Source organism: Delphinapterus leucas, chromosome 6 (assembly GCF_059928025.1).
Source record: "Delphinapterus leucas isolate spDelLeu-1000000601 "Yukka" chromosome 6, BTC_Dleu_Yukka2, whole genome shotgun sequence".
Taxonomy (NCBI): domain Eukaryota; kingdom Metazoa; phylum Chordata; class Mammalia; order Artiodactyla; family Monodontidae; genus Delphinapterus; species Delphinapterus leucas.
In genome coordinates, this window is record NC_143134.1 from 104,338,446 (window position 1) to 104,365,351 (window position 26,906).

Genomic DNA, 26,906 nt, shown 5'->3' on the forward strand with positions numbered 1-26,906 from the left:
TAAGGGACCTATGAGATTTACTCAAGGGATTTAACATGCATATAACAGGAGTCTCAAAACAAGAAGAGAGAATAGAAATAACACAATAATTGAAGGAATAGGATGGAAGATATTCCCAACTGATGAGTTATAGATTCAAGAAGTCCCAAACCATAAGGAAGCTAAATCTAAAGAAAAGCACACCCAAGGATATCATAGCCAAATTCTAAAATCAGAGGCAGAGAACAATCTTAAAAGCAGTTTAAGAAACAGGCACAGTAACTTCAAAGCAGCAACACTGCTGACTCTCAACAGTTGAAGAGAATCAATTGAAAAATCCATGTTTTGGGGTGAAAAGCACTCAATAATTTAAAGATGCCAGTTCTCTCCTGTTATGAGTTAAATGTGTCCCCCACTCCAAAAAATTATATATATATATATACACACACACATATATATGTACACACATGTACATATATACGTACACACATGTACATATATATATATACACACACACATACATATATATATCTCCTTACCCCTAGTACCTCAGAATGTGACCTTATTTAGAAATGGGGTCACTGCAGATATAAGATGAAGTCACACTGTAGTAGGGTAGGCCCCAATCTAATATGACTGGTGTCCTTATAAGAAGATGATCATGCAAAAACACAGAGACACACAGGGAGAGTACCATGTGATGATAAAATTATGCTGCTGTAAGCCAAGTAATGCCAAAGACTGCCTGCAAACCTCCAGAAGCTAGGAAGGATTCCCCTACAGGTTACAGAGGCAGCATGGCCTTGCCAACACCTTGATTTCAGACTTCTAGTCCCCAGAACTGTGACACAATACATTTCCATTGTTTTAAGCCACCCAGTTTGTGGTACTTTGTTACAGCAGCCCTATGAAACTAATACGCCCCCAACTTAATATATATAACACATATTTTTGAAAAAGAAAAAACATGCGTATGAGGGGAGATCTGTCCATACTAGGTAACAAAACATACAGCTACGTTAATTAAAACATTGTATTACTGAAACAAGGATAGAATGAAGGAATAATAAAACAGAACAGACTCTAGAAATAGGCCCATTATTTATAGGGACTTAATATATGCTAAACAGGGCATTTTGAATATTTGGGGAAAGATGGAAATTCAAATGATTTGGGACAACTGGCTTACCAATCTAGGGAAAAAAATAAACGTACCACTGCTACCTTATAAAAATAAATTATAATTGCAATAGACATTAGGAATAAATCTATAAAACAACCAGAAAAATATCAGAATATTTTTATAATCTTGCATGAGAAAGTCCTTAAAAATATATGAAACCTGGAGGTTATATAGGAAAAAGCTCTCAGATTTGACTACACAAACATACAAGGCAATCAACAAAATTAAAAGTGAAAAGTCATACTGGGCGTAAATATTTGCAACTAATAAAACAGAAGAGATCATTAGTTATATAGAGTTCCTACAAGTCAGTTAGGAAAACATAATGCAATACAAATATGGGCAAACGATAGGAACAGGAAATTTACAAAAGAAACACCAATGACCAACATATAACAAAATTTTCAACCTCACTTTTAATCATGGAAATGCAAAGTAAAATATGTTTCAAACATCAAATTGGCAAAAATGTTAAAAGCATATAATATCCAGGCTGTTTAAGCATGTGGGGAAATAGATGCTAAGCCAAAATAGCCTTTGTAAGGGGAGGAGATCTTTCCCGGAAAGGACACTTATTTATATGTATTAAAGTCACATTACAATCATACCAGGCTCATGATAATAATTTATTCTTATTTAAATTATATATATTAATAATAATTATGTTACCTGCAAAAATTAACTCACAGCACCTTATATTTCCCCAATTACTACAGTCATTATACTTCAATGTTCTACTTCCAATGTCTTGTCTTCCTTCCTTAGACTTTTAAGTTTCTTAAGGACAGTTATATAGGACTAAATTATACACTCTTTTGTCCTCAGGGCCACACACAGAACCTGGCATATATTACATAACTAATAAGTATTTCTTGAACTAGTGAACGTATAAAGTTTTCTCTTGATTTCCAATCAAGTGGTCTTTGTACTACAACGTGCTGTTACCTGCTTTCTTAAAGAAGTGGGATTCAAGACTATTTTTTTCTCTGTCTCAACATTGTATAAAAGTATCCAGACTGCCTCACGATATTGCTATAAAGTTCAGAACTGAGTAGGCTTTAGGATCCTGAAATATCATTTAATCGGTCCCCCTTCCTCTATGTAGACCTATCTCCAGCTAAACCACTATTAGTTACATTTTTTGATTCAAGATTTTTGAATGTCTTCTAACTGCAAAGCAAAGTTCGAGTTAATGTTTCCTGTGGTCAGCTCTTACAGTTCTGGGCGAGGACTATGACCAGTTCTTTGCGTTTTTTTTTAATCCCCATGTACTTAGTAGAGGACCCCTCACACAGTAGCTGTTTTAATGCGTACTCGCTTAAATGCGTACTCAGTCTATAAACTGATATTTACTCCTTTATCCGTTTAGGCTCTGGAAGCCTGCCTATCAGAATTCTAAACTGTATTTCTGTTGTTGTTGCTGAACCTGTGGCTTCTGGATCTGAGTTGCCAGGCAGAACCCATGAATACCTCCCAAAATGTGATTCTAGACCCTGTCTTTCTTACTTTCTGGTATACTGGCGACCTGCATCTGTTATTAAAAAGGCCCTGTGGTTACTATGCTCTCAACTCATAACCACCCCAGCAATCAGTCAGGCAAAGATGGGTGACTGTGCTAATACTTGCCAATCCTTCAGACCATCCAACTGTGAATTCTTTGCTTTTTCAAGGCTGACTCTGATGCTGTTAGAGCAGTAAAGACAAGAAGATGAACACAAGGACCAGATGCTAGAGGCTCCTGCTTTCTAAACCTCACAACTGATGTCATAAACCTCATAACTGATGTCTAGCTCAGCCTCTTCCTGAGCTAGAAAGAGGCTCAGGAAATATTAAGGTTAATTTCCTTAGTTTCTCCAAGATGTGCAATTCAAGGCAACAGTCACAAGAGACTTGCTTAGGTCACCCAGTTAGCCACTGGCGGGCTAGGACTACAGCCTCTACCCTATTCTTGAGTTCAATATTATTTCTCTCCACTTAAAAATAATCCAAACACTATTTCTGAAAAGAAAGTGAAAAGGATGGCTCAAAGAATAATTTTGAATTATTAACCAGATTCATAGAGGGAAAAAAATGATTTTTAAGTCATTGGTTCAGAATTCTGTAGAGAGATTTTATTAAAAGAACAATGAGCCATTCAAATCACTCTGAGTCTTTAGAAAGACATGAATACATTATAAAGTAAATGTTTACGGACTTCCCTTTATTTACTTTAAATAAATTAAAATTTATTTAATAAATAAATTTATTTATTTATTAAAAATAATAAATAAATAAATGTTTAGCTAATGATTATCACGATAATGTATTAGCTTTTAATCAAATAGGTAGATAACTATAAACATTTAAAATGGAAAGCCTCGTGGTTGACAGATGCAATTTATTGTCTGTAAAGCAAATTTACATTCACTAATGACACTGGACTATGTTTGCAATTGAAGTGAGATCAAGATACATTTAAATGATCTAAACCCAGGTTGAACATATACATAGCAGAGCTTTGAGAATTGGCTAAGATGTCTTTTCTTAACACTCTAAGTTTGAAGTACACTAAACTGAAAATGAGACAGGATCTTGGAAAGCGGTGAGGAATAGAACAATAGGAAGAGATATTTATGAAAAGGAAGGAAATCCTGTGTGTTTAATTCTCTTCCAATGAGGTTATAGTTAAACGTTTAATAGAAGCTCCCTTGTAACAGAAGAATGATAAAGGCATAATATATGTGTAAAGATTTCTTCCAGAGCAAATTAGTGTTGATGGATATTAGGTCATTTATAATTTTTAAAAATCAGCGCTTCATATTTGAATTTTTCTATTTTTCTGGAAAAATTAATGCTGTCCATATACCCAAATAAACAAAAAAATATATATAAATGACAGACCAGGAATTTTGCCCAATGACTACCCTAGGCACTGTCCTGGGTAGGTGAGAGGAAGTGGAATCTAATGCACAAGTAACATTTAATTGGGAATAAATTAGAGCACAGACCTTTTCTCTATAGTAACAGAAGGGAGGACAGACTCTACGGAAATGTTTCCAGGAAGGCTGGTGGATATGGTGGTAACTTTGGAAGTTTTTTTCTGCTTGTTCTCTTCTCTCAGTGAAATAGAAATCAGGATCATCACTGAGAGTGAAGGTGGGGGAGGGGTTGAAGGTCCGATGTGAGTGAAGTGTCAGATGGTTCCCTTAAACAGCAGGAGAACAAAGGGAATGAGGAAATCATCTTTCACCTGGATTACTGCCTTAGCTTCCTAACCAGTGTCCCTAGTCTCCTCTTGATCCCCTACAGTCTGTTTTCAACAGAGCATCCAAAATGATTCCTTTAAAATATAAGTCAAATGATGTCACTTCTCTCCTCAAAATCCTCCTGTGAAAATTAGTAAATTGTATGTAAATTACACCTCAGTAGAGCTGACTAAACAATAACAACTACAACCACCTCCCTATGGCTTCCCTTCTCACTCAGAGTAAAAGCCAATCTCCTCCAAGTTGCCTGCACAGCCCTGTGTGATCTGGACCCCTCTTACCTCTGTCATCTCAACCTCTACTATGCTATGTCTTCACTCCTCTGTCCACAATGGCCTCTTTGATGCTCTCCACACAGGCTAAGGACATTTGCACCTCAGGGCCTTTGCATTTGCTGTTTCCTCTCTCTGGGAAATTTTCCCCTCCCAGATATCTGCAAGGCTCACATCCTCGTTTTCTTCAAGTCTTTATTCAATGTCACACTATTAGAGAAGCCTTCCCTCACCCCATACATGAAAAAGCAGCTGTCCCAGGCCCTCCCTAACATCACTACTATAGTGCAGTTGCCTCCAACAGCCACCATCTGACACACTGTATATTGTTTATTGTCTGTGTGCTTATCCTAGACTGTCAGTTCCATGTAGGCGGGAACTTTGCTTTACTCACTGGAGGTATCACCAGTGCCTCAAAAATTACCTGGCTTTTGCCTTTAACTAATATTTATTCAATGAATGAAAAAAACCCTTTCCTCCCTCTGGGCACAGAGATATTTCAGGAAAGAAAAAATAAAGCCAAGTTGATTCACTTGTATGTTTTATGTGTACAAATTTGCCAGATAGGCTCAAGAAAATATGCTATCTGGAGTTAAGTGTGAGATGGGAGATTCTGCTGTTTCCTCAGTCTCAATTCTCACAATGCTCTCATAAATGAGCACTTTGCCAGGGTAAGATTTATCTTAATGTTTAAAGGATATATTTGGGTACATTTATACATACATTACTGCATGGTTATATACACACAACATGTACATATAAATTATAAGCAATATAAGAGAATTTCAAGGGCTATTTAACTACATGTGATTTTTCAAACTGCAGATGTTAACTTTAGAAGTTAAACCCAGCAAGGTAAATACAAAAGTCTTGAAAAGTTTTGCTCACCAAAGACATGTAATCAGGGGCCAATGGTCAGGTCCTCCTTCTTAATTCCATCTTATCCAGTCAAGTAGAGACTTAAGAAAACAGAGCTGCAAAAGAAAAGGGGCCCTCAGAAATCATGATTGCTTTATGGAACCCCTATCTAACCACCTGGATGTAACCCAAACCCTCCCTAAAAATAAGGTCAGAATGAGTCTAGGAACAAACTTCTTCCCTGCAGAGTACAAAGGGAAAGGCCACTGACATTGCTGTCTGGGGCTCTGACACCGTCACTATATTCTCAGCAGTGTCTAGGGGCATGGCTCCAATCTTGCGATCCAGACACAGGGTTAACTCCAACTTAGCCCTCTCAAGATGGGTGGTATCTACTACATCAGTCCTCTCCCGTTTATTAATAAAAATAGTAACATTTGCAAAGCATTTTAAGTTGTTGAAAGTTCATTCACACACAAATGCCATCTCAATGAACAACAATCAACAGCTCTTCATCGTGCTCAGAAAGTAGGGAATCATTCCCACAGCTCTTTACAGAAGAGGCTTCAGGAATTCACCGAAACAAAACAAACAAAAAACTACCTCTAGGCGAGGTGCATTTCATATAAAAGAGCAAAGAATTGGATGTCCGGAGCCCTAAATTCTAGGGCCACTAAGTTCCTAGATCAGTTTTCCTGCAATTTCCTGCCAAAGTCCAGGATGCCCGCCCCTCCCGTCCGGGTATTTATCTGCCCGATCGATTCCATTAGTGCCAAAGCCCCCAAAACCCCCAGCTCTGTCCTCGAGATTGCCCACCCCCCAGCCCCCCACCCAGAAGCGAGAGCCCAAATTCTTTGCCCTTAAGGCGGGGAGGCACAGCTAGGGCTCTGCCTCCCTCTAACCCAGAGACAGCCCTAGACCCGCATAACCCCGATTCGGAGTACAGGTCGCTACTCCGCACTCGACTCCAACGAGAACCAAACACCAACCCCGACGCCCTAATCTCCGCCTTTCGCCCCCACCCCACCCCGCCCCAAACCAAGCCCGACCAAAGCATTCTCTCAGGCCCCTCCAGCCCCACCTCATCCCTGGGGTGGGGACGTTATTCCGAAGCTGAGTCCTCCCTAACTCCCACCCGCGTGCACAAGTCGGGTTAAAAACGAGCCCACCAGCTCTACCGAAAAATAAAGGACTCTGTCGGAACCTGCAAACCAACAAATGCGCATGCGCCCTCAGCCGCCTAGAACTACATTTTCCAGCACCCTCCGCAAAGGCAGGGCGTCTGCGCGCAGTGTCGCTTATTGGGCTCTGGAGTTGCCTTTCCATATCCTTGCAAGTTGTGAATGTGCGTTGCTCCTGCGTTATTTAAATGGAAAAAAGGGGAAAAAAGCTTTTCCTTTCGCTAAAGAAAAAAGAAGGAGTCTAAAGGGATGCAAGTTTTTCGTTAACAAACTTTTCCCCTCTTAAACAAAAGTAACGCCTATTCATTATATCAATAGATTATTTATAAATAACCGTTTATTCAACAGGTAGGCAAAAAAGGACAGAAAAAAAAAACAAACCCACCCAAACTAGATGGAATTCCATAACAGAGAGATAATCACTATTAACCCTGTGGTGCATATATATCATTCTAAAAATAAATCTCTCTGACAGCCTCATTCTTCCTTATGGAGAGAGAGACAGAGATTGTCTGGAACCAAGAATGAGGCCATTTGTTTATTTTTGGTTTTACTTCCATTTCTCTAGGAGGTGGGCTAATGAAACTTAAAAGTGTTTGCACAGCAAAGGAAACCATAAACAAAACAAAAAGACAACTCTCAGAATGGGAGAAAATATTTGCAAATGAAGCAACTGACAAAGGATTAATCTCCAAAATTTACAGGTAGCTCATGCAGCTCAATATCAAAAAAAAAAAAAAACAACCCAACCCAAAAATGGGCAGAAGTCATAAATAGACATTTCTCCAAAGAAGATATAAAGATTGCCAACAAACACATGAAAGGATGCTCAACATCACTAATCATTAGAGAAATGCAAAGCAAAACTACAAGGAGGTATCACCTCACACCAGTCAGAATGGCCATCATCAAAAAATCTACAAACAATAAATGCTGGAAAGGGTGTGGAGAAAAGGGAACCCTCTGGCACTGTTGGTGGGAATGTAAATTGATACAGCTACTATGGAGAACAGTATGGAGCTTCCTTAAAAAACTAAAAATAGAACTACCATACGACCCAGCAATCCCACTACTGGGCATATATCCTGAGAAAACCATAATTCAAAAAGAGTCATGTACCAAAATGTTCATTGCAGCTCTATTTACAATAGCCAGGACATGGAAGCAACCTAAGTGTCCATCAACAGATGAATGGATAAAGAAGATGTGGCACATATATACAATGGAATATTACTCAGCCATAAAAAGAAATGAAATTGAATTATTTGTAGTGAGGTGGATGGACCTAGAGTCTGTCATACAGAGTGAAGTAAGTCAGAAAGAGAAAAACAAATACCATATGCTAACACATATACATGGAATCTAAGAAAAAAAAGGTCATGAAGAACCTAGGGGTAAGACGGGAATAAGGACGCAGACCTGCTAGAGAATGGACTTGAGGATATGGGGAGGAGGAAGGGTAAGCTGTGACAAAGTGAGAGAGTGGCATGGACATATATACACTACCAAACGTAAAATAGATAGCTAGTGGGAAGCAGCCACATAGCACAGGGAGATCAGCTCGGTGGTTTGTGACCACCTAGAGGGGTGGGATGGGGAGGGTGGGAGGGAGGGAGACACAAGAGGGAAGAGATAAGGGAACATATGTATATGTATAACTGATTCACTTTGTTGTAAAGCAGAAACTAACACACCATTGTAAAGCAATTATACTCCAGTAAAGATGTTAAAAAAAAATGATGTGGTATATATATACAATGGAATATTACTCAGCCATAAAAAGAAATGAAATTGAATTATTTGTAGTGAGGTGGATGGACCTAGAGTTTGTCAAACAGAGTGAAGTAAGTCAGAAAGAGAAAAACAAATACCGTATGCTAACGCATATATGTGGAATCTAAGAAAAAAAAAATGGTTCTCTTGAACCGAGGGGCAGGACAGGAATAAAGACGCAGATGTAGAGAATGGACTTGAGGACACGGGGAAGAGGAAGGGTAAGCTGGGAGGAAGGGAGAGAGTAGCATTGACATATATACACTACCAAATGTAAAACAGATAGCTAGTGGGAAGCAACTGCATCTCACAGGGAGATCAGCTCGGTGCTTTGTGACCACCTAGAGGGGTAGGATAGTGGTTAAGAATCCACCTGCCAACGGAGGGGACACAGGTTTGAACCCTGGTCCGGGAAGATCCCACAGGCCATGGAGCAACTCAGCCCATGAGCCACAACTACTGAGTCCACGTGCCACAACTACTGAAGCCCACGTGCCTAGAGCCCGTGCTCCACAAGAGAAGTCCCTGCAATGAGAAGCCCGCACACCACAACGAAGAGTAGCCCCTGCTCTCTGAAACTAGAGAAAGCCCGTGCGCGCAACGAAGACCCAACGCAGCCAGAAGGAAAGAAAGAAAGAAAGAAAGGAAGGAAGGAAGGAAGGAAGGAAGAAAGACACCCTCATTTAAAAAAAAAAAAAAAGAATGAGGCCATATTTTGTGATAATTTTTTTTTCTAGCTTTTTTTGTCTTTCTGTTAGGTTATGTTCACTTTAATGCTACTGAAACTGCACTCCTTGCACTCCTTCTCGGATGGGACTCAAGTCCAGACAAACCTCAGATTGGGACTTGAACCCACTGATCCCTATACTTAGGAGGGGACTCCAACCCACTGTCTTTTAATTAAAACCACTCACCTGGTGTCAGAACTTACTGAAGCTCAGATTCTTTTGTCTCAATGCAGAAAGGATTCAGAGACAGACAGGCAAAGCATGAGTTTATTAGCATAGTATGCTTGTGAGAGACAATCGGCCTGTTGAGAGGGCTCTGCCTTGAAAACAAAAAGGGCTACATTTTTATAATCAAAGAAAAGGCGGGGAGGGGAGAAGACCACCTTCTTCCGCATTTTTGGGTAGGCATCAAGGCTTACATCATTAGTTCCTCTTTGACCCTATATGGTCTAACCAAGACTGTCATAGTGCTATTTAAATCATATGTGTATTAGCAAAAGGGTGGTAATTTATACTAAAATATGGTAATTTATCTCAAGTTTCAGTATAATGTCCCCTTTCACCTACATTCCTGTCGTGGCTACATGCAGAAATGATACTCTTCAAGGACCATTAACTCCCTGACTTCATGTAACAAGATGTAGATCCGTATCTACTGTCTTACATTTTAATTATCAGGACTTGTGGCTTGAGTGTGCCTGGCGCTTGAATGCACCTGGTCTTCCTTCAAGGTAGATTGTTGCTAGGTTATTGGATTTTTCCTTGAGAGGTCATTAGCTTACAACAGTCTCCCAAACTCCCTTAAAATTCCCTTTCTATCTTTAATCCCCTAGTGGGTTTTTTTAAACTAACTATTTAATTACCCTACTCTATCCCTATCACTACCAAAAATAGTACTCTTTGGTGAATCCTCGTACATTAATTTGTGCCCTCCTCCACATCTATTTTTGAGAATAAGTCCAATAAATGGATTTAATTTAAAAGGAATGTACATATTTAACTTTTTCATATACAAAGAATATATATAGACTGTAGAAAATAGAGATAAGAAAAAAGAACAAAATTAAAATCAGATAAAATCCCACTCTATATACCCACTATTATATTTTTACATAATAGGCTATTTCTATGCATATATGTGCAAATTATATATAATTACATATGCTTAAATATGCATTATATATGCTTTTAAAATTAAAAATAGAGCAATGTGATATACTGAAAAGTGCTTTTTTAATTTCGTTTTTTGGTAAATATTCCTTCATGTCTTTAAATATTATTCCACAGTATTATTTTGATGGTAATGATACTGAACCAAGCTCTTGGACTCTTTAATCAATAGAAATTGGTAAGAGGCCAGACGAGAAATTCAGGCAAGGCTTTACTGGAACTCGTGCTGCAGCACTAGGGAGTGAAAACAAGTAACAGGTGCCCTTCCTTTCTCCCCGAGGAGGGGCGAGCTGGTTCCTTAAATAGGGTGAGAGTAGGGTGTGATATGTGGGTCGGGCTGCAGGGATGACTTAGGTGATCTGCCCACTCCCTTGGTGGTGCTATATGCAGGGATCATGCACAGTATTCTGATTTTGCTCCAGGCACCTCAGAAGTGGCAATTGGGTTTTGGCCTTTTTGTATCTTATTGTTCATAATTTGCCCCAACTAGCATGCATGCAGTTATTTTTAGTCCTTTATAGTTTCTTGCAAGCACTCCAGTAAAGGGTACCAGGTCCAGCCTATCTCAGTAACATAGTTTTCCGTCAAACTGAGTCTAAATAAAATAGTTGAATAGTGTCGACCAAAAAATAATGCAGGAGTCTGCAAATAAGAGTTTATTTGGGGTCTTAAGAATTGCAGCTCGGGAGACACAGATTCAGGTGTCCGTGAAAGAGTATTCCAGCGAAGAGAGTCAGATAAAGATTCTCTGATAAAGATCTTAAAGATAAAGATAAAAAGCCATGAGGTTGTTAAAAGTTGCCTGGCAAGAACTGTGATTGACTCTGATGTGTCTTTCTTTGTCCTTAAGAAATCACGAGTCATTTTAGGGTAGGTATCTTGAGTTTCTAGCAGATGTTCTGGATGACTTCATCAGGACAATAAGTGGTCAAAGGTCATATTCCATCCAGGCTGAGATGTGCCTGTTACACTTCCTTAATGGCATCCTGGCTCCATTTTAGAGAGCCCTCTTAGCAATACTGACTCCATTTTTATTTTCCTTCCACAATAGTTAGCATATTATTTCCAATTTTTGCTATCATAGACAAATGTGAAATAAATACACTTATAGCCAGATCTTTATCCACACCCTTATTTGGTTAGGACACAATCACAGAGGATTAAATAAATTTTAGATATTGTCTAATTATCTTTCTAAAAGACTGAGATGATTCATACTCTTACCAGCAGTGCATGTCTTAGTCCATTTGGGCTGCTAAAACAGAACACATACCATGGACTGGATGGTTCACAAACAATAGAAATTCCTCACAGTTCTGGAGGCTGCGAAGTCCAAGACCAAGGCTCTGGTAGATTTACAACTCCAATGAGTTTTGCTGGTTTATAGACAGCAATCTTATCCTGCGACCTCACTTGGTGGAAGGGGCAAGAGAGCTCTCTGAGGTCTCTTTTATAATGACACTAATCCCATTTATTAGGGCTCCAGTCTCAAGACCTAATTACCCCCAAGGGCCCCACCTCCAAATACCTTTACAATGAGGATTATGTTTCAACATATGAATTTTGGGAGGACACAAATATTCAGTCTCTGGAAGCATGGAAATTCCTATTGGTGCTAATCTTTGGTGTGTCTCACTTTTCCCTTTTTGCATTTTTAAGGTATTCTTACACTTTTGCTACAACTTCCCTGTATTGAAGTCCCTCTATTGAACCATCTAGCATAGGTTCTATTTTCCTGACTGGAACCTAACTTATACATCAATTTTTAAAATTATTTTTGCCTATTTGATATTTTTTCATTTTTATTTGTGCTTCTTTGATTACTAGTAAAATTAGGTATTATTCATATGTTTCTTTGGACAAGTACCTGTTTTATCATTTGAAATTTTTTATTTCAGATAGGTTATCTTTATCTGTTTTATTCATAGAAACTTTTGCTATATTCTGACTATTAATACCTTTCCTTTGTATGCACCGCAAATATTTCCTCTCAAATCTGTCTCTCGTTTTTCTGACTTTGAATACAGTATTTTGGTTTATTTGTTCAAATCTACCAATCCCACTTTTATGGCTTTGGATTTGAAATGTCAAATATATATCCCTGTAAATAAATAAATATACATTGTTGACCCTTGAACAACGTGGGGGTTAGGGGCACTGACTCTCCACGCAGTCAAAAATCTGAGTATAACTTACGATCAGGGCTTCCCTGATGGTGCAGTGGTTAAGAATCTACCTGCCAATGCAGGGGACGCGGGTTTGAGCCCTGGCCCCGGAAGATCCCACATGCCGTGGAGCAACTAAACCCATGCACCACAACTACTGAGCCTGCACACTACAACTCACGTGCCACAACTACTGAGCCCACGTACTACAACTACTGAAACCTGCGCACCAAGAGCCTGTGCTCCCCAACAAAAGAAGCCACTGCAATGAGGAGCCCATGCACCGCAACAAAGAGTAGCTCCTGCTTTCTCAACCAGAGAAAGCCCACGCACAGCAACAAAGACCCAACGCAGCCAAATAAATAAATTTATTAAAAAAAACAAACTTATAATCAGCCCTCTGTATACAAGGTTGCAGTTCCTCCATATCTGCAGTTTTGCATCCACAGATTTAACAACCATGTAACATGTACTATTTACTATTGAAAAAAAAATCCACATATAAGTGGACCCATGCAGTTCAAATCTGCATTGTTCAAGCATCAGCTGTTATATATGTAATACATATATATGTGTATATATATGTGTTATATATGTAATAATATATATATATGTATTATATATACATATATAATTTTTGGACTCCCCCTTTTTTACTACTGAGCTACTCCTGTGCCAGTACTACACTAGTTTAATTATTATTGTTTTCTACATAAGTTTATCAGCTAGAGAAATTCCTCTGTGAGTGTTCTTTACAAAAAATTTAGGGCTATTTTTTGAATTTTAACTTTCAGGTGAAGTTGAAAATACATGTGACCATTCCATTCTTAAAAAACTCTTAGGGGAATGGGGTTGGAGGTAAGAATTCCACTACCATCCATGATGGAATAAAAGAAAGTAGATTTACCCTCTTACCTTAAACAACTAGAAAACTGGACAAACATATAAAACAATGGTTTTCAGACACTGAATAACAGCACAGAACTGGGATACTTAAGAAAAATGAATCCGGTGAGCTCTATGATTGCCCCAGTCTGCATCCCGGAGGAAGTCTCCAGGATAAATTCTCGAGGAGGAATATCTCAAAGAGAGGCCAGGGGTTCACTAACTTGAGGAGAAAAAGATCAGACAACAGGGAGGCCAAGGAGTTTAGAATATTCAAACCAGATTACTTAAGAGGAGTGAGCTGCACAGAAATATATAAAAATAACGTATGAACAAGTAGGGCTTACTTCAGGAATGTAAGGTTGGATTAAAGTTTAAAAGTCAGGAAATAAAACTATTAACAGAACAAAAAGGAAAAACCATATGCTCATCTCTATAGATGTAGAAAAAAGCATTTGATAGAATTCAGTACCCATTCAGGATAAATGAAAAAAAAAACAACAACTCTTAGACTAGGAATGAAAAGGACTTTTTTAAATTAATAAGGGACATCTACAAAAAACTTACAGCTAACATTATCTTTTATGGTGAAAACTTAATGCTTTCTTCCTAAGATTGAGAAAAAAGCAATGAAGCCCACTCTTTTCACATTTATTTAATGTTGTGTTAGAGGTAATAGCCAGTGTGCTAGGACAAGAATAAAAACCTTTTAAAGGCATACACAAATTGGAAAGGAGAAAATAAAACTAGTTTTTATTTGCACATAGAAAATTTACACAGACAAAATCCTAAGAAATCTATTTAAAAAACTACTAAATCCAGCAAATAATTAAACAAGGTAACAGAATAAAAGTAATACAGTAAATAATTATACATATATTGTGTGGGCCAAAAAGTGCCTTCGGCTTTTAAGTAAAAATAAAAGACACATTTTCACCAAGAACTTTATTGAACAATGTATTCACCCTTTTGTTCACTACCTTCTGCCATTTTTCAGGCAACTTCATAATTCTATCTTCCCAAAACTTTTTATCTTTTTGAGCAAAGAACTGTTCCAGGTGCCTTTTACAGTCTTCCAGGGAATTGAAATTTTTTCCATTAAGAGAATTTTGTAAAGACCAAAATCAATGGAAATCCGAAGGTGCAATGTCTGGTGAATACGGCAGATGAATCAGAACTTCCCAGCCAAGCTGTAACAATTTTTGCCTGGTCATCAAAAAAACATGTGTTCTTGCATTATCCTGATGGATAGATTATGGAAGATTATGAGTTTTCTGATGGAAGATTATGAGTTTTCTGATGGAAGATTATGAGTTTTCTGATGGAAGATTATGAGTTTTCTGTTGACTAATCCTGGATGTTTTTTGTCGAGTGCTGCTTTCAGTTGGTCTCACTGGGATCAGTACTTGTTGGAATTAATCATTTTGTTTTCCAGAAGGAGCTCATAATAGAAGACTCCCTTCCAATCCCACCATATACACAACATCACCTTCTTTGGATAAAGACCAGCCTTTGGTGGTAGTTCATTTCGCTTGCCCTACAGTCTCTTCCGTTCCACATTGTTGTATAGTATCCACTTTTCATCAACTGTCACAATTTGTTTTAAAAACAGAACGTTTTCCTTATGTTTCAGTAGAGAATCGCATGCAGAAATATGGTCAAGAAGGTTTTTTCACTTAATGTTTGTGGAACCCAAACATCAAAGCGACTCACATAACCAAGCTGGTGCAAATGATTTTCAATGCTTGATTTTGATATTTTGAGTATGACAGCTGTCTCCCGTGTGGTCTACTGTTGATTGTTCTCAATTATTGTTTCAATATGATCCCTATCAATTTCAACTTGTCTACCTGACCATGGAGCATCGCGCAGTGAGAAATCTCCAGCACGAAACTTCACAAACCACTTCTGACATGTTCAATCAGTCACAGCACCTTCTCCATACACTGCACAAATCTTTTTATGCATTTCAATTGCGTTTTTACCTTTCTTGAAATAATAAAGCATAATATGCTGAAAATGTTGCTTTTTTTTCCTCTTCAATATTAAAATGGCTACACAAAAATTCATCAATTTTGATGTCTTACTTTAAATGCACACTGATATGACAGCTGTCACAAATTGTTTTGAATGAAGTTAAAGACAACTAAGTGCTACTAGAGCTATCTTACGAAAAAACCGAATGAACCCCTTGGTCCACCCAATATATGAACAATGAAAAATTTGAATTAAAATGAAAATAAAATAGCATTTACAATAGTACCCTAAACATATGAAATCTTGGGAGAAAATTTAACAAAATATGTGTAAGGCCTGTACATTGAACACTACAAAACACTGCTGAGAGAAATTAAATAAGACTTAAATAAATTGTTATATCATGCCTTGTGGAAAGGAAAATTCAAATTGATAAGATGTCAATTATCTCCAAATTCAATCAAATTCTCTCAGTTTCTTTGTAGAAACCGACATGCTGATTCTTAAATGACATGGAAATGTAACGGAACTAGAATAGGCATAATTATTCTAAAAAAAGAAGAAGAAAGTTGATTTCAAGAATTAAAAGAAAATTACAAAATACAATGTGGTATGCATAGATGTAAATATAAGTGGAAAAAGGAAGAAAGTAAAATATATATATTTGATTTCTGACATAGGTGTCAGGTAATTCAGTAGAGGATAATCTTTCTGACAAATGGTGCTGATCAGTTGTGTATCCATATACAAAAATATATACCTCAACTTTAATTCACAAATATATTAAAATTAACTGAAAAGAGCTCTTAAACATAAATGTAAGAGCTAAAAATACAAAATCTCTGGAAGAAACCACTGGAAAAAAATCTTTGTGACTTCAATTTAGGCAAAGATTTCTTAAAGAGGACACAAAAAACACAAACCATTAAAAGGAAAAATTGATAAATTGGACTTAACAAAATTAAAACTGTTCTCCTCTAAAGAAACCGCTTAGAAAATGAAAAGACAAATCATAGACTGGGAGAAAGCATTTGCAAAACATATCTTATAGAGAACTTGAATTCAGAACATAGCACTCCAAAATAAATACTAACAATTTTTTTTAAATGAGCACAAGATTTGGAAATTTTACCATAACAGATCAACAAATTCCCAATAAACACATGTAAAGATGCTCAGCATCATTAGATATTAAGAAAATGCAAATTAAAACCAAAATGAGATACCACTACACACCTAATAGAATGGCTAAAAAAAATTTTTTTTCAATTAAGGGACATTTTACAAATTCCTGAAAAGTAACCCTCAAAACAGTCAAGATCATGAAAAACAAGGGAAAAGTAAGAAGTTGTCTGTTGTGTTGATTTTTGTTAAGTTAACATCTTACATATAATCCTGGGTGTTGGATGGCAAGCCAAGGTTCAACAAAGACCACAGGGGAAAGTGAAATAGTTTACTATTCACAGGTCCTGCAGGCACTCCTCAAAGGGCCACTTGGCAAGGTCAAGGCAGGGAGCAAACTGCAGGAGCTGGAGCATGTGCCTTTATAAAGTTCTGAGAGTGAAGTGCTTTGGGGTTCTCAGGCTAAGGCCAGATTAGTCAATTCAAACCACAAAAGCAGGGTTTTGCTAAGTTTGGGGGAGGGTTTCTTATCTAAAGGAGACACAAGGGGAAAGAGTAGGGAGGCAGGAGAGGCAGTTTATCACAAGGGGCATTGGAGGAGTCATATCAGGAACTTAACACTTTCTTGTGACTCTGTGGACTGTTACCTAGGGCATTCACTCGAGGGAGGGGCTAGTGTCAGTTCAAGGCCCTGCTGGCCACTTAGCCACACAAAATGGATGCCAAGGCAGCAATATTACGGAGGAGTTTAGCTAAACTTTCAACACTGTCACAGACCAGAGAAGACTAAAGAGATATGATAACTAAATGATATGAGATGTCCTGGATTGGAATCTGGAACAGAAAAAGGATAGTGAAATTAAAATAAAACCTGGAATATGGTTAATATTAATGGACATATGTTGTTTCTTAAGTTTTCACTCATGTACCATAATAATGTAAAACGTGAACATTAGAGGAAACCAGGTGAGGGGCATATGGGAACTCTATTATCTTTACAACTTTTGTAAATCAAAAATTATTCCCAAACAAAAAGTTTTTTAAAAAAATCAATTGACCATGTATATGTTAGTGTACTTCTGGACATTCTCTTCTATCTATTTCATTGATCTAGGTCTATGTTTAGGCCAATACCACGCTATCTTTACACTTCCACTTAGGCCAATATTTTGCTGACTTGAAATCAGATAGGGTTAAGTCCTCGAACTTTGTTCATTTTCCAAATTATTTTGGCTCTTCTAGGTCTTTACACTTCTATATACAAACAAAACAAACAAACAAAAAACAAAAACCTGTTGGTCTTTTTTTTTTTAACATCTTTATTGGAGTATAATTGCTTTACAATGGTGTGTTAGTTTCTGCTTTATAACAACGTGAATCAGCTATACATATACATATATCCACATATCTCTTCCCTCTTGCGTCTCCCTCTCTCCCACCTTCCCTATCCCACCCCTCTAGGTGGTCACAAAGCACTGAGCTGATCTCCCTGTACTATGCGGCTGCTTCCCACTAGCTATCGGTTTTACTTTTTTTTTCTCTCTCTGTTTTTAAATTTTATTTATTTTTATTTTTGGCTGTGCTGGGTCTTCGTTTCTGTGCGAGGGCTTTCTCTAGTTGCAGCAAGCAGGGACCACTCTTCATCGCGGTGCATGGGCCTCTCACTATCACAGCCTCTCTTGTTGCGGAGCACAGGCTCCAGACGCGCAGGCTCAGTAGTTGTGGCTCACGGGCCTAGTTGCTCCGTGGCATGTGGGATCTTCCCAGACCAGGGCTCGAACCCGTGTCCCCTGCATTGGCAGGCAGATTCTCAACCACTGCACCGCCAGGGAAGCCCCCCAGTTTTACATTTGGTAGTGTATATATGTCCATGCCACTTCTCACTTCGTCCCAGCTTACCCTTCCCCCTCCCCATGTCCTCAAGTCCATTCTCTAGTAGGTCTGCGTCTTTATTCCTGTCCTGCCCCTAGGTTCTTCATGATCTTTTTTTTTTTTTTTTTAGATTCCATATATATGTGTTAGCATACAGTATTTGTTTTTCTCTTTCTGACTTACTTCACTCTGTATGACAGACTCTAGGTCCATCCACCTCACTACAAATAACTCAATTTCTTTTCTTTTTATGGCTGAGTAATATTCCATTGTATATGTGTGCCACATCTTCTTTATCCACTCATCTGTTGATGGACACTTAGGTTGCTTCCATGTCCTGGCAATTGTAAATAGAGCTGCAATGAACATTGGGGTACATGACTCTTTTTGAATTATGGTTTTCTCAGGGAATATGCCTAGTAGTGAGACTGCTGGGTCATATGGTAGTTCTATTTGTAGTTTTTAAAGGAAACTCCATACTGTTCTCCAAGTAGCTGTATCAATTTACATTCCCACCAACAGTGCCAGAGGGTTCCCTTTTCTCCACACCCTCTCCAGCATTTATTGTTTGTAGATTTTTTAATGATGGCCATTCTGACTGGTGTGAGATGATATCTCATTGTAGTTCTGATTTGCATTTCTCTAATGATTAATGATGTTGAGCACATTCTTTCATGTGTTTTGTTGGTCTTTTAATTGGGATAGAATAGACCAATGTGGAGACAAATGACATCTTAACATTATTGCATATTTCAATCCATGAAGATGATCAATCTTTCCACTTATTCAGCTTTAAAGTGTCTCTCAACAATATTTTGCAGTTTCCAATGCTTATCCTTGGTTAATTTTCTTAAACTATTTTATGGTTTATGTGCTACTGAACATGGATTCTTAAATTTATTTTGGTCATTAATATGTAGAAATACAATCACTTTTTGTATATTGGCCTTTTATCCTGGAACCTTATAAAATTCATTTGTAAGTTGTAGTGAATCTTTGTAGATTCCTTAGGATTTTATATGTATGAGATCATGTTAATTGTTCACAAAGTTTTATTTCTTCTTTCCCTATTTGTATGCCTTTTTAATTTTTCTTCTCTTACTGCACTGGCCAGGACTTCTATTACCTTGTTGAATAATGATGAGAACAGATATTTTTGCTTTGTGTCTGATCCTATGTAGAAAGCAATAACCATAAAACTGGTAGATGTAGAGAAGTTACTACCTATTGCTCGTTTGCTGAAAGTTTTCATCACAAATGGATGTTGAATTTTGCTAAATGCATTCTTGGTATCTACAGAGATGATACATGAGTCTTTCCCTTCATTATTTTAATATGGTGAATTACATGTAGTGATAATCAGATGTTTAAATAAAAACTTGAATTCCTGAAATAATCTCCAGAAATTAATCAGGACATATTTCATTTTTCATGTATTGTTGGATTCAGTACACTAATTTTTAAAAGAACTTTTACATCTATAGTCATCAGGGTATTTACTGGCTTATAACTTTACTTATGATGTCTTCATCTGGTTTCGGTTTAGGGTATTACTGATCCAATATGATGAGTTGGAAAATGTTCATCCTCCTCTACTTTCTGAAAGTTTCTGTAGGGTTAGCATTGTTTATTCCTTAAATATTGATGGAATTTATCAGTGAAGCCATCTAGATCTTGAGTTTTCTTTCAGGGAAGATTTTAAATAACACATTTAATTTCTTTTGTTATTATAGGATTATTTAAGTATTCTGTTTCTTCTTTACTCAGCTTTGGTAACATGTATTTCAAGGAAATCTTCCATTTCATCTAAGTCATCAAATTTTTGAAACAAGTTATAAGTAACTTACTTATTATCTGTTGATTCTAGGATAGTGGTGTCATCTCCTTTATTTCCTATTCATAATTTTGGCCTCTTTTTCTTTTTTTTTTAAACAAATTTATTTATTTATTTTTGGGCCACGTTGGGTTTTCATTGCAGGGCGCAGGCTTTCTCTAGTTGCGGCAAGTGGGGGCTACTCTTCATTGCAGTGCATGGGCTTCTCATTGTGGTGGCTTCTTTTGTTGCAGAGCATGGGCTCTAGGCACACAGACTTCAGTAGCTGTGGCACACAGGCTCAGTAGTTGTGGCGCATGGGCTTTGTTGCTCCGTGGCATGTGGGACCTTCCCGGACCACGGCTTGAATCTGTGTTCTTTGCGTTGGCAGGCGGATTCTTAACCACTGTGCCATCAGGGAAGTCCTGGCCTTCTCTTTTTCTTGATCAGTTTATCCAAAGATTTATCAATTACATTGATCATTTCAATGAACCACCTTTTGTTTTTATTGACTTTTTTCTACTGTTAGTGTAGGTTCCAGTTCAGGAATTGGTAAACAGTTTCTGTAAAGGGCCAGATAGTAGATATTTTAGGTTTTATGGGCCATATATGGCATCTGTTTTGTACTCTTTGTTTTATAGTTGTTTTACAACCCACTAAAAATTAAAAATGATTCTAAGTTCAAGGGTTATATGAAAATATAAATATAATGGTTATATAGCTAAATTTGGCCTATAATCTGACCCCAGTTCTAGTTCATTGATTTGTGCTCTTACATTTATTACTTTATTCTCCTACTTATTTGAGTTTCATTTGCTCATATCTAACTTCATAAGGTGGAAGCTTAGATAATTAATTTTAGTCATCTCTTCTTTTCTAATAAAACACTTAAAAGCTATAAATTTCTCTTTAAGCTCTGCTCTAGTGGCATCCCCAATACTTTGATAGATTTCAGTATTATCTAAATATTTTCTAATTTCTCTTGTGACTCACCCCTACCTACGCTACCAAATAGAAAAGGGGCTTTGAAATTCCATTTTCTTCACCTTCCCAGAAAAAAAAAAAAATCCATGGTTTGACTCCTGTCCATCTTACCTCTCACACACTTGTATAATGCCCCTTTGATCTGTTATGCCCCTAAGAATGTCTGAAATAGGGTAGATTCATCTGTGAAGTATTCACCTGTGATTAGAACTTGAAGTTGAAATAAACATAATACCTAAGCATTTGAGTGACCATCAGCATATAAAAGTTTAAATACACATGAGTATCTCAATGAATGGCATTCATGATTAACATTTTAATCATTTAATTTGCAAACCATTTAAAACCATATTATTAGGGTAGTTTCCATTTTTAACTCTGCCTGAAAACTTTGAAATATCTAAGAATTTATGTATATTGTAATGTTTCCGAGTCCTTGGGTATGAGTCATGGTTTCTTGTATAATCTCTCAAGTTCCAGTTGTTTAAAACAAGATAGTATCTGACTCATAGTGCCTAATAAATATCTATTAGTAATAGTAATACTAATGAAGTAGAAAGGAAGCAGTATGAAGTATCCTTTTAAAGAGAACAAAAGAAACTAGGGTCAGACATCAAAAATATTAGAAGGCAAGTAAAAAAGTAAAGGAATTTCAGGCCTGTTCAATGTTCATGGCAATACCAGCTACAGGTAGGAAACCATGAAGTAGAAGGCCAAAATGTGAAAATACAGATATTGTATCTTCTAAGGATCTGAGACTTGAAATGACTATAGAAAGGGTATGAGCTTTTTCCTTGCTGAAGTCAGGCACAGAATTAATGGGTTGATAGTGGGGAGGGATAAGGAAGGGCTAGAAAGACAATGAATTCTAATGACTAAGACTCTGAAAATGTTACTTGGTTTCATATGAGGCCTAACAGGTAAGCTGGACCTGAAGGAAATTCTAAAAGATAGGTACTCCATAAATTACTGGTGACTGAACAACTTGCATTATTAAATAGGTTCCAAGATGACAACACTGAAGGGCAAGACACACATGGATATTTTAGTTGCTGATATGTTTGTTTAGAAAATTAATTGCATACATTTATATCCAAGATCTTCAAAAATGACTAATAAAAAAATTGCATGACTGCAATTTACTTCTTTTAGTTTAAAATCATTATTTGAAAGCTTAAATATTTTATAATTTAAATTAATAATGATGGTTGTTATTCACTAATTTCAATTTTAAAGCATGATTTTTCCTTTAAAAATCTAAGAAAGAAGTATTTGATATAAAAAAATTTAGGGGGCTTCCCTGGTGACACAGTGGTTGAGAATCTGCCTGCTAATGCAGGGGACACGGGTTCAAGCCCTGGGCTGGGAGAATCCCACATGCCGCAGAGCAACTAGGTCCATGAGCCACAGCTGCTGAGCCTGCGCGTCTGGAGCCTGTGCTCCGCAACAAGAGAGGCTGCAATAATGAGAGGCCCGCGCACTGTGATGAAGAATGGCCCTCACTCGCCGCAACTAGAGAAAGCTCTCGCACAGAAACAAAGACCCAACACAGCAAAAATAAAATAAATAAATTAACTCCTATTCCCAACATCTTCCTTAAAAAAAAAAAATTTAGGATCAAGTTCAATGTGGTATATCAGCTGCATATATCAGCTTCACCTTCATTCAAGAAAAGTTTTAAAAGGTTTTTAGATATCAATCCCTCTTTTCATAATATTACTTGACAATGAATACTTATATAAGGTTATGTTATTGTGTTTCTAAAAGGAAAGCATGCCTTGGATAATGACTGGATTTGAAGAAAAGTTATTTGTGATAATAAAATGACAACTCAACAAAACAAAGAATTTTTTTTCAAATGAAGTAGAAAATAATAGTAAAATTTCTAATGTTTAGGCTGGTCATGAGGAAATTTACACGGCAGCAAAATAGATATCCCTGAACAAATATCTCAAAAAATATATAATATCTTCCGACAGCTCTTACATATAAGAACATGGAATCGAATAATCCCTTTAAAATGCATGTTTCTTGTTAATTAAGTCAACATAATGGAGGGACAGGATATAGGTACCCAGTCCATGGCCTGTTAGGAATGGGGGCCTCACAGCAGGAGGTGAGGGGCGGGGGAGTGAGTGAAACTTCATCTGTATTTACAGCTTCACTCCATCACTTGCATTACTGCCTGAACTCCGCCTCCTGTCAGATCAGCAGCGGCATTAGATTCTCATAGGAGCGCCAACCCTACTGTGAACTGTGCATGCAAGGAATCGAGGTTGCATTCTCCTTATGAGAACCTAATGCCTGATGATCTGAGGTGGAGCTGAGGTGGTGATGTTAGCACTGGGGAGCAGCTGCAAATACAGATTATCATTAGCAGAGAGGTTTCACTGCACACAGACCATAATAAATCCATTGTTTGTAGACTCATATCAAAACCCTATCAGTGAGTGGCAAGTGAAAACAAGCTCAGGACTCCCACTGATTCTGCATTCTGGTGAGTTCTATAATTATTTCATTATATATTACAATGTAACAATAATAGAAATAAAGTGCACAATAAATGTAATGTGGTTGAATCATCCTGAAACCATCCCCCTGCCCCAGGTCCATGGAAAAATTGTCTTCCACGAAACTGGCCAAAAAAGTTGGGGACCCCTGTTTTAGTGTGAAAAAGCAAGGCAGGTGTAAATATCCATATTCACTTCCAACCAACAGATAATTTGGGTTTAAATGCCATTCTTAGATCACTTGCAGAATGATTACATATCGTTGTCACTTTATTGTCATGATAAATCAATTTACGTACTCATTTAAAAAAATGTATACTTCACAGTGAACAAGTCAATCATGTGTAATTGAGATTTTTCTAGTACACTTAAAAAAACTTTTAGATCTCAACCAAGATGTTCAATATATATGTTGTTTTTGGGAAACATGATTTTTCAAAGATCTTCTTAGTATGAATTTCTGATGCTTAATAGTTCTGGAACTATTGTTGAAGCTTCCCGTAAGCTTCTAAACTAAACTTCTAAGCTTCTAAACTAAACTAAACTATAAATGTTTAGTACATTTATAGAGTTTCTAACCTATATGAATTCTATGAAGTGTAATGAAATTTTGATCACTGAATTAAAGTTTTCTCACTCCATTAAAAGTGTTTCTGTTCAATATGAATTCTCTGATGAACAATGAGAGTAGATTTCTTGCTGAAAGCTTTTCTACAATGACTGCATTCATAGGTTTTTCTCTAGTATGTATTCTATGATGTACAGTAAGGTGTGATTTCTTGCTAAAGGCTTTTCCACACTCAGTGCATTCATATGGTTTTGTCCCAGTATGGATTCTCTGATGCATAATGAGTTGTGATTTCTGGATAAAAGCTTTTCTGCATTCACTACATTCATAGGGTTTCTCCCCAGTATGAATTCTCTGATGTTCAACGAACTGTGAACTCCAGATGAAGGTTTTCCCACATTCATTGCATTGGTATCTTTTGTCCCCAGTGTGAGTTCTCTGATGTACAATGAGATCTGACTTCTGAATGAAGGCTTTTTTACATTCATTACATTCAAAGGGTTTCTCCCCAGTATGAATTCTGTGATGCACACTTAGTTCTGACTTCCTGTTGAAGGCTTTTCCACACTCATTACATCTATGGGGTTTCTCCCCAGTATGAATTCTCTGATGTACAATGAGCTGTGACCACCAGATAAAGGCTTTTCCACATTCATCACATTCATATGGTTTCTCTCCCGTATGAGCTGTTTGACGAACACTAAGTGTTGACTTCTTGATGAAAGCCTTCCCACATTCATTGCATTCATAGGGTTTCTCCCCTGTGTGAATCCTCTGATGAATAAAGAGGTTTGACTTCTGGATGAATGCTTTTCCACATTCACTACATTCATAGGGTTTCTCTCCTGTATGAGTTCTCTGATGTACAGTGAGCTGTGACTTCTGAATAAAGGCGTTTTCAGTCATTACATTTGTACGGTTTTTCCCCAGTATGAATTCTCTGATGTACAGTAAGTCCTGACTTTCCACTGAAGGCTTTCCCACACTGAATACATTTATATTTTTCACTTGTTAGAAATTTTGGTTGTGCAGAGAGGTAAGACTTATGTATGAAGGCTCTGATGTGTTCATTAGATGTTCTGTTCAGATGAACTACTTTCCACAGTGTGTTATATTCTTGGTCTATCTCCTCAGTCAGTGACTTATTGTTAATAAATGTAACTTGATTCAAAAGTTTGTCTTGGTTTTCCAGGTAATTTATCTCATCTTCAAGTTTCCAGTCTTCAAAAATTGAGTATACTATCATGTTATGGTGTATTACTTCTTCAGAAATGCTCTTCTGTGGAGCTAATTTTTTCATTTTGGGTCTAATTTCAAACTCTAAGAGAAAACTCAAGTGTAAATAATGTTATTTCTCTCTCAAGCTTTGAGAAACACAAAACACACACACAAAACATAAAGGTCTTCATTTTAATGGAAATAGACAAAAATCTGATAATGAGTATGTTCAGCTTTGAAATTTAAGAATATGATACTAAAACCCAAAGACAGAAGAAGGAACAGACATAAAAAGAAGTGAGCAGGAGAGCAATGGAAAAAGCAGAGTTGATGAGCTCAGTGTCATGGTCCCACACAGCCCCACACACTTCTGCCCCATCTCCACTCCATCACAAGGCTCTGTGAGGAATGAAGGCAGACCAAAAAATAACTTCAGGAAGACAGAGGAAGCATGCTAGCAAAGGGGACAGTGAGTTGATGTGACTAACAGAAAGATTAAACTCACAGTAAATATGAAAATGTTTTTATATGTGGGCTTCCCTGGTGGTGCAGTGGTTGAGAGTCCACCTGCCAATGCAGGGGACACGGGTTCATGCCCCAGTCCGGGAAGATCCCACATGCCGCAGAGCAGCTAGGCCCGTGAGCCATGGCCGCTGAGCCTGCGCGTCTGGAGCCTGTGCTCCGCAACGGGAGAGGCCACAACAGTGAGAGGCCCGCGTACCGCAAAAAAAAAAAAAAAAAAAAAAAAAAAAAAAAAAAAAAAATATATATATATATATATATATATATATATATAATATGTAACCAGGCAGATTATAGCACAACTACAGGGAGAGAATTTCAAAGTACATGCATCTTAAAGGGTCAGATGACATTAAAAAGGCACAAGATAAGATAGACTCTATTTAAAGGGGACAGTCCTCAGAAAAATAGCAGTTTCAAAGGGAGACAAAGAGCTAAAAAGAAGGAAGAAGTACCCTCTGGTAACTCGGTGGTGGCAATGGGGAAAAGAAAAAAAAGAGGAAATTTAGGGTCCTGGAAGACAAAAGAGAACCACAAAACCAGAAAACTCAAAACTCCTCCTTAATCACAGAAAGGAAGGAAGGGAGGCAGGGAGAGAGAGAAGAAGAAAGGACTCTGCTCAAGTCCCTGAACTTTGCTATATTAACAGAAAAGGGATCCATAAAATTAGAAATCTCATAAAAACACTGTGATATGATAAAATGAAAAGAAAAAGTAAAGTCCATAGAGAACTATTACATAAAATCAGGAAATGAATTTGTGCAGAAATAAACAGAGGAAATCGTCCCCTTCAAAAACTTGCCATGAAACAGAAGAAAATTTTGTTTGAACTCCAGGCAGAATTAAATATACTCAAACAAGCATATCAGGACACGGAAAAC

The 26,906-nt window shown here is 37.3% G+C and overlaps 1 protein-coding gene across 1 annotated transcript in view; it reads right to left on the reverse strand.

Moving 5' to 3' along the window:
- Nucleotides 1-26,261, reverse strand: part of LOC111177364 (uncharacterized) — a 34,778-nt gene extending 8,517 nt beyond the window's left edge. The window contains 2 exon segments of the mRNA XM_089913608.1: nucleotides 24,477-25,189; nucleotides 25,191-26,261. Of these exon segments, the coding sequence (XP_089769734.1) occupies nucleotides 24,477-25,189; nucleotides 25,191-25,585 (1,108 nt within the window). The 5' untranslated portion in view covers nucleotides 25,586-26,261.
- Nucleotides 26,262-26,906: the final 645 nt, after the last annotated feature.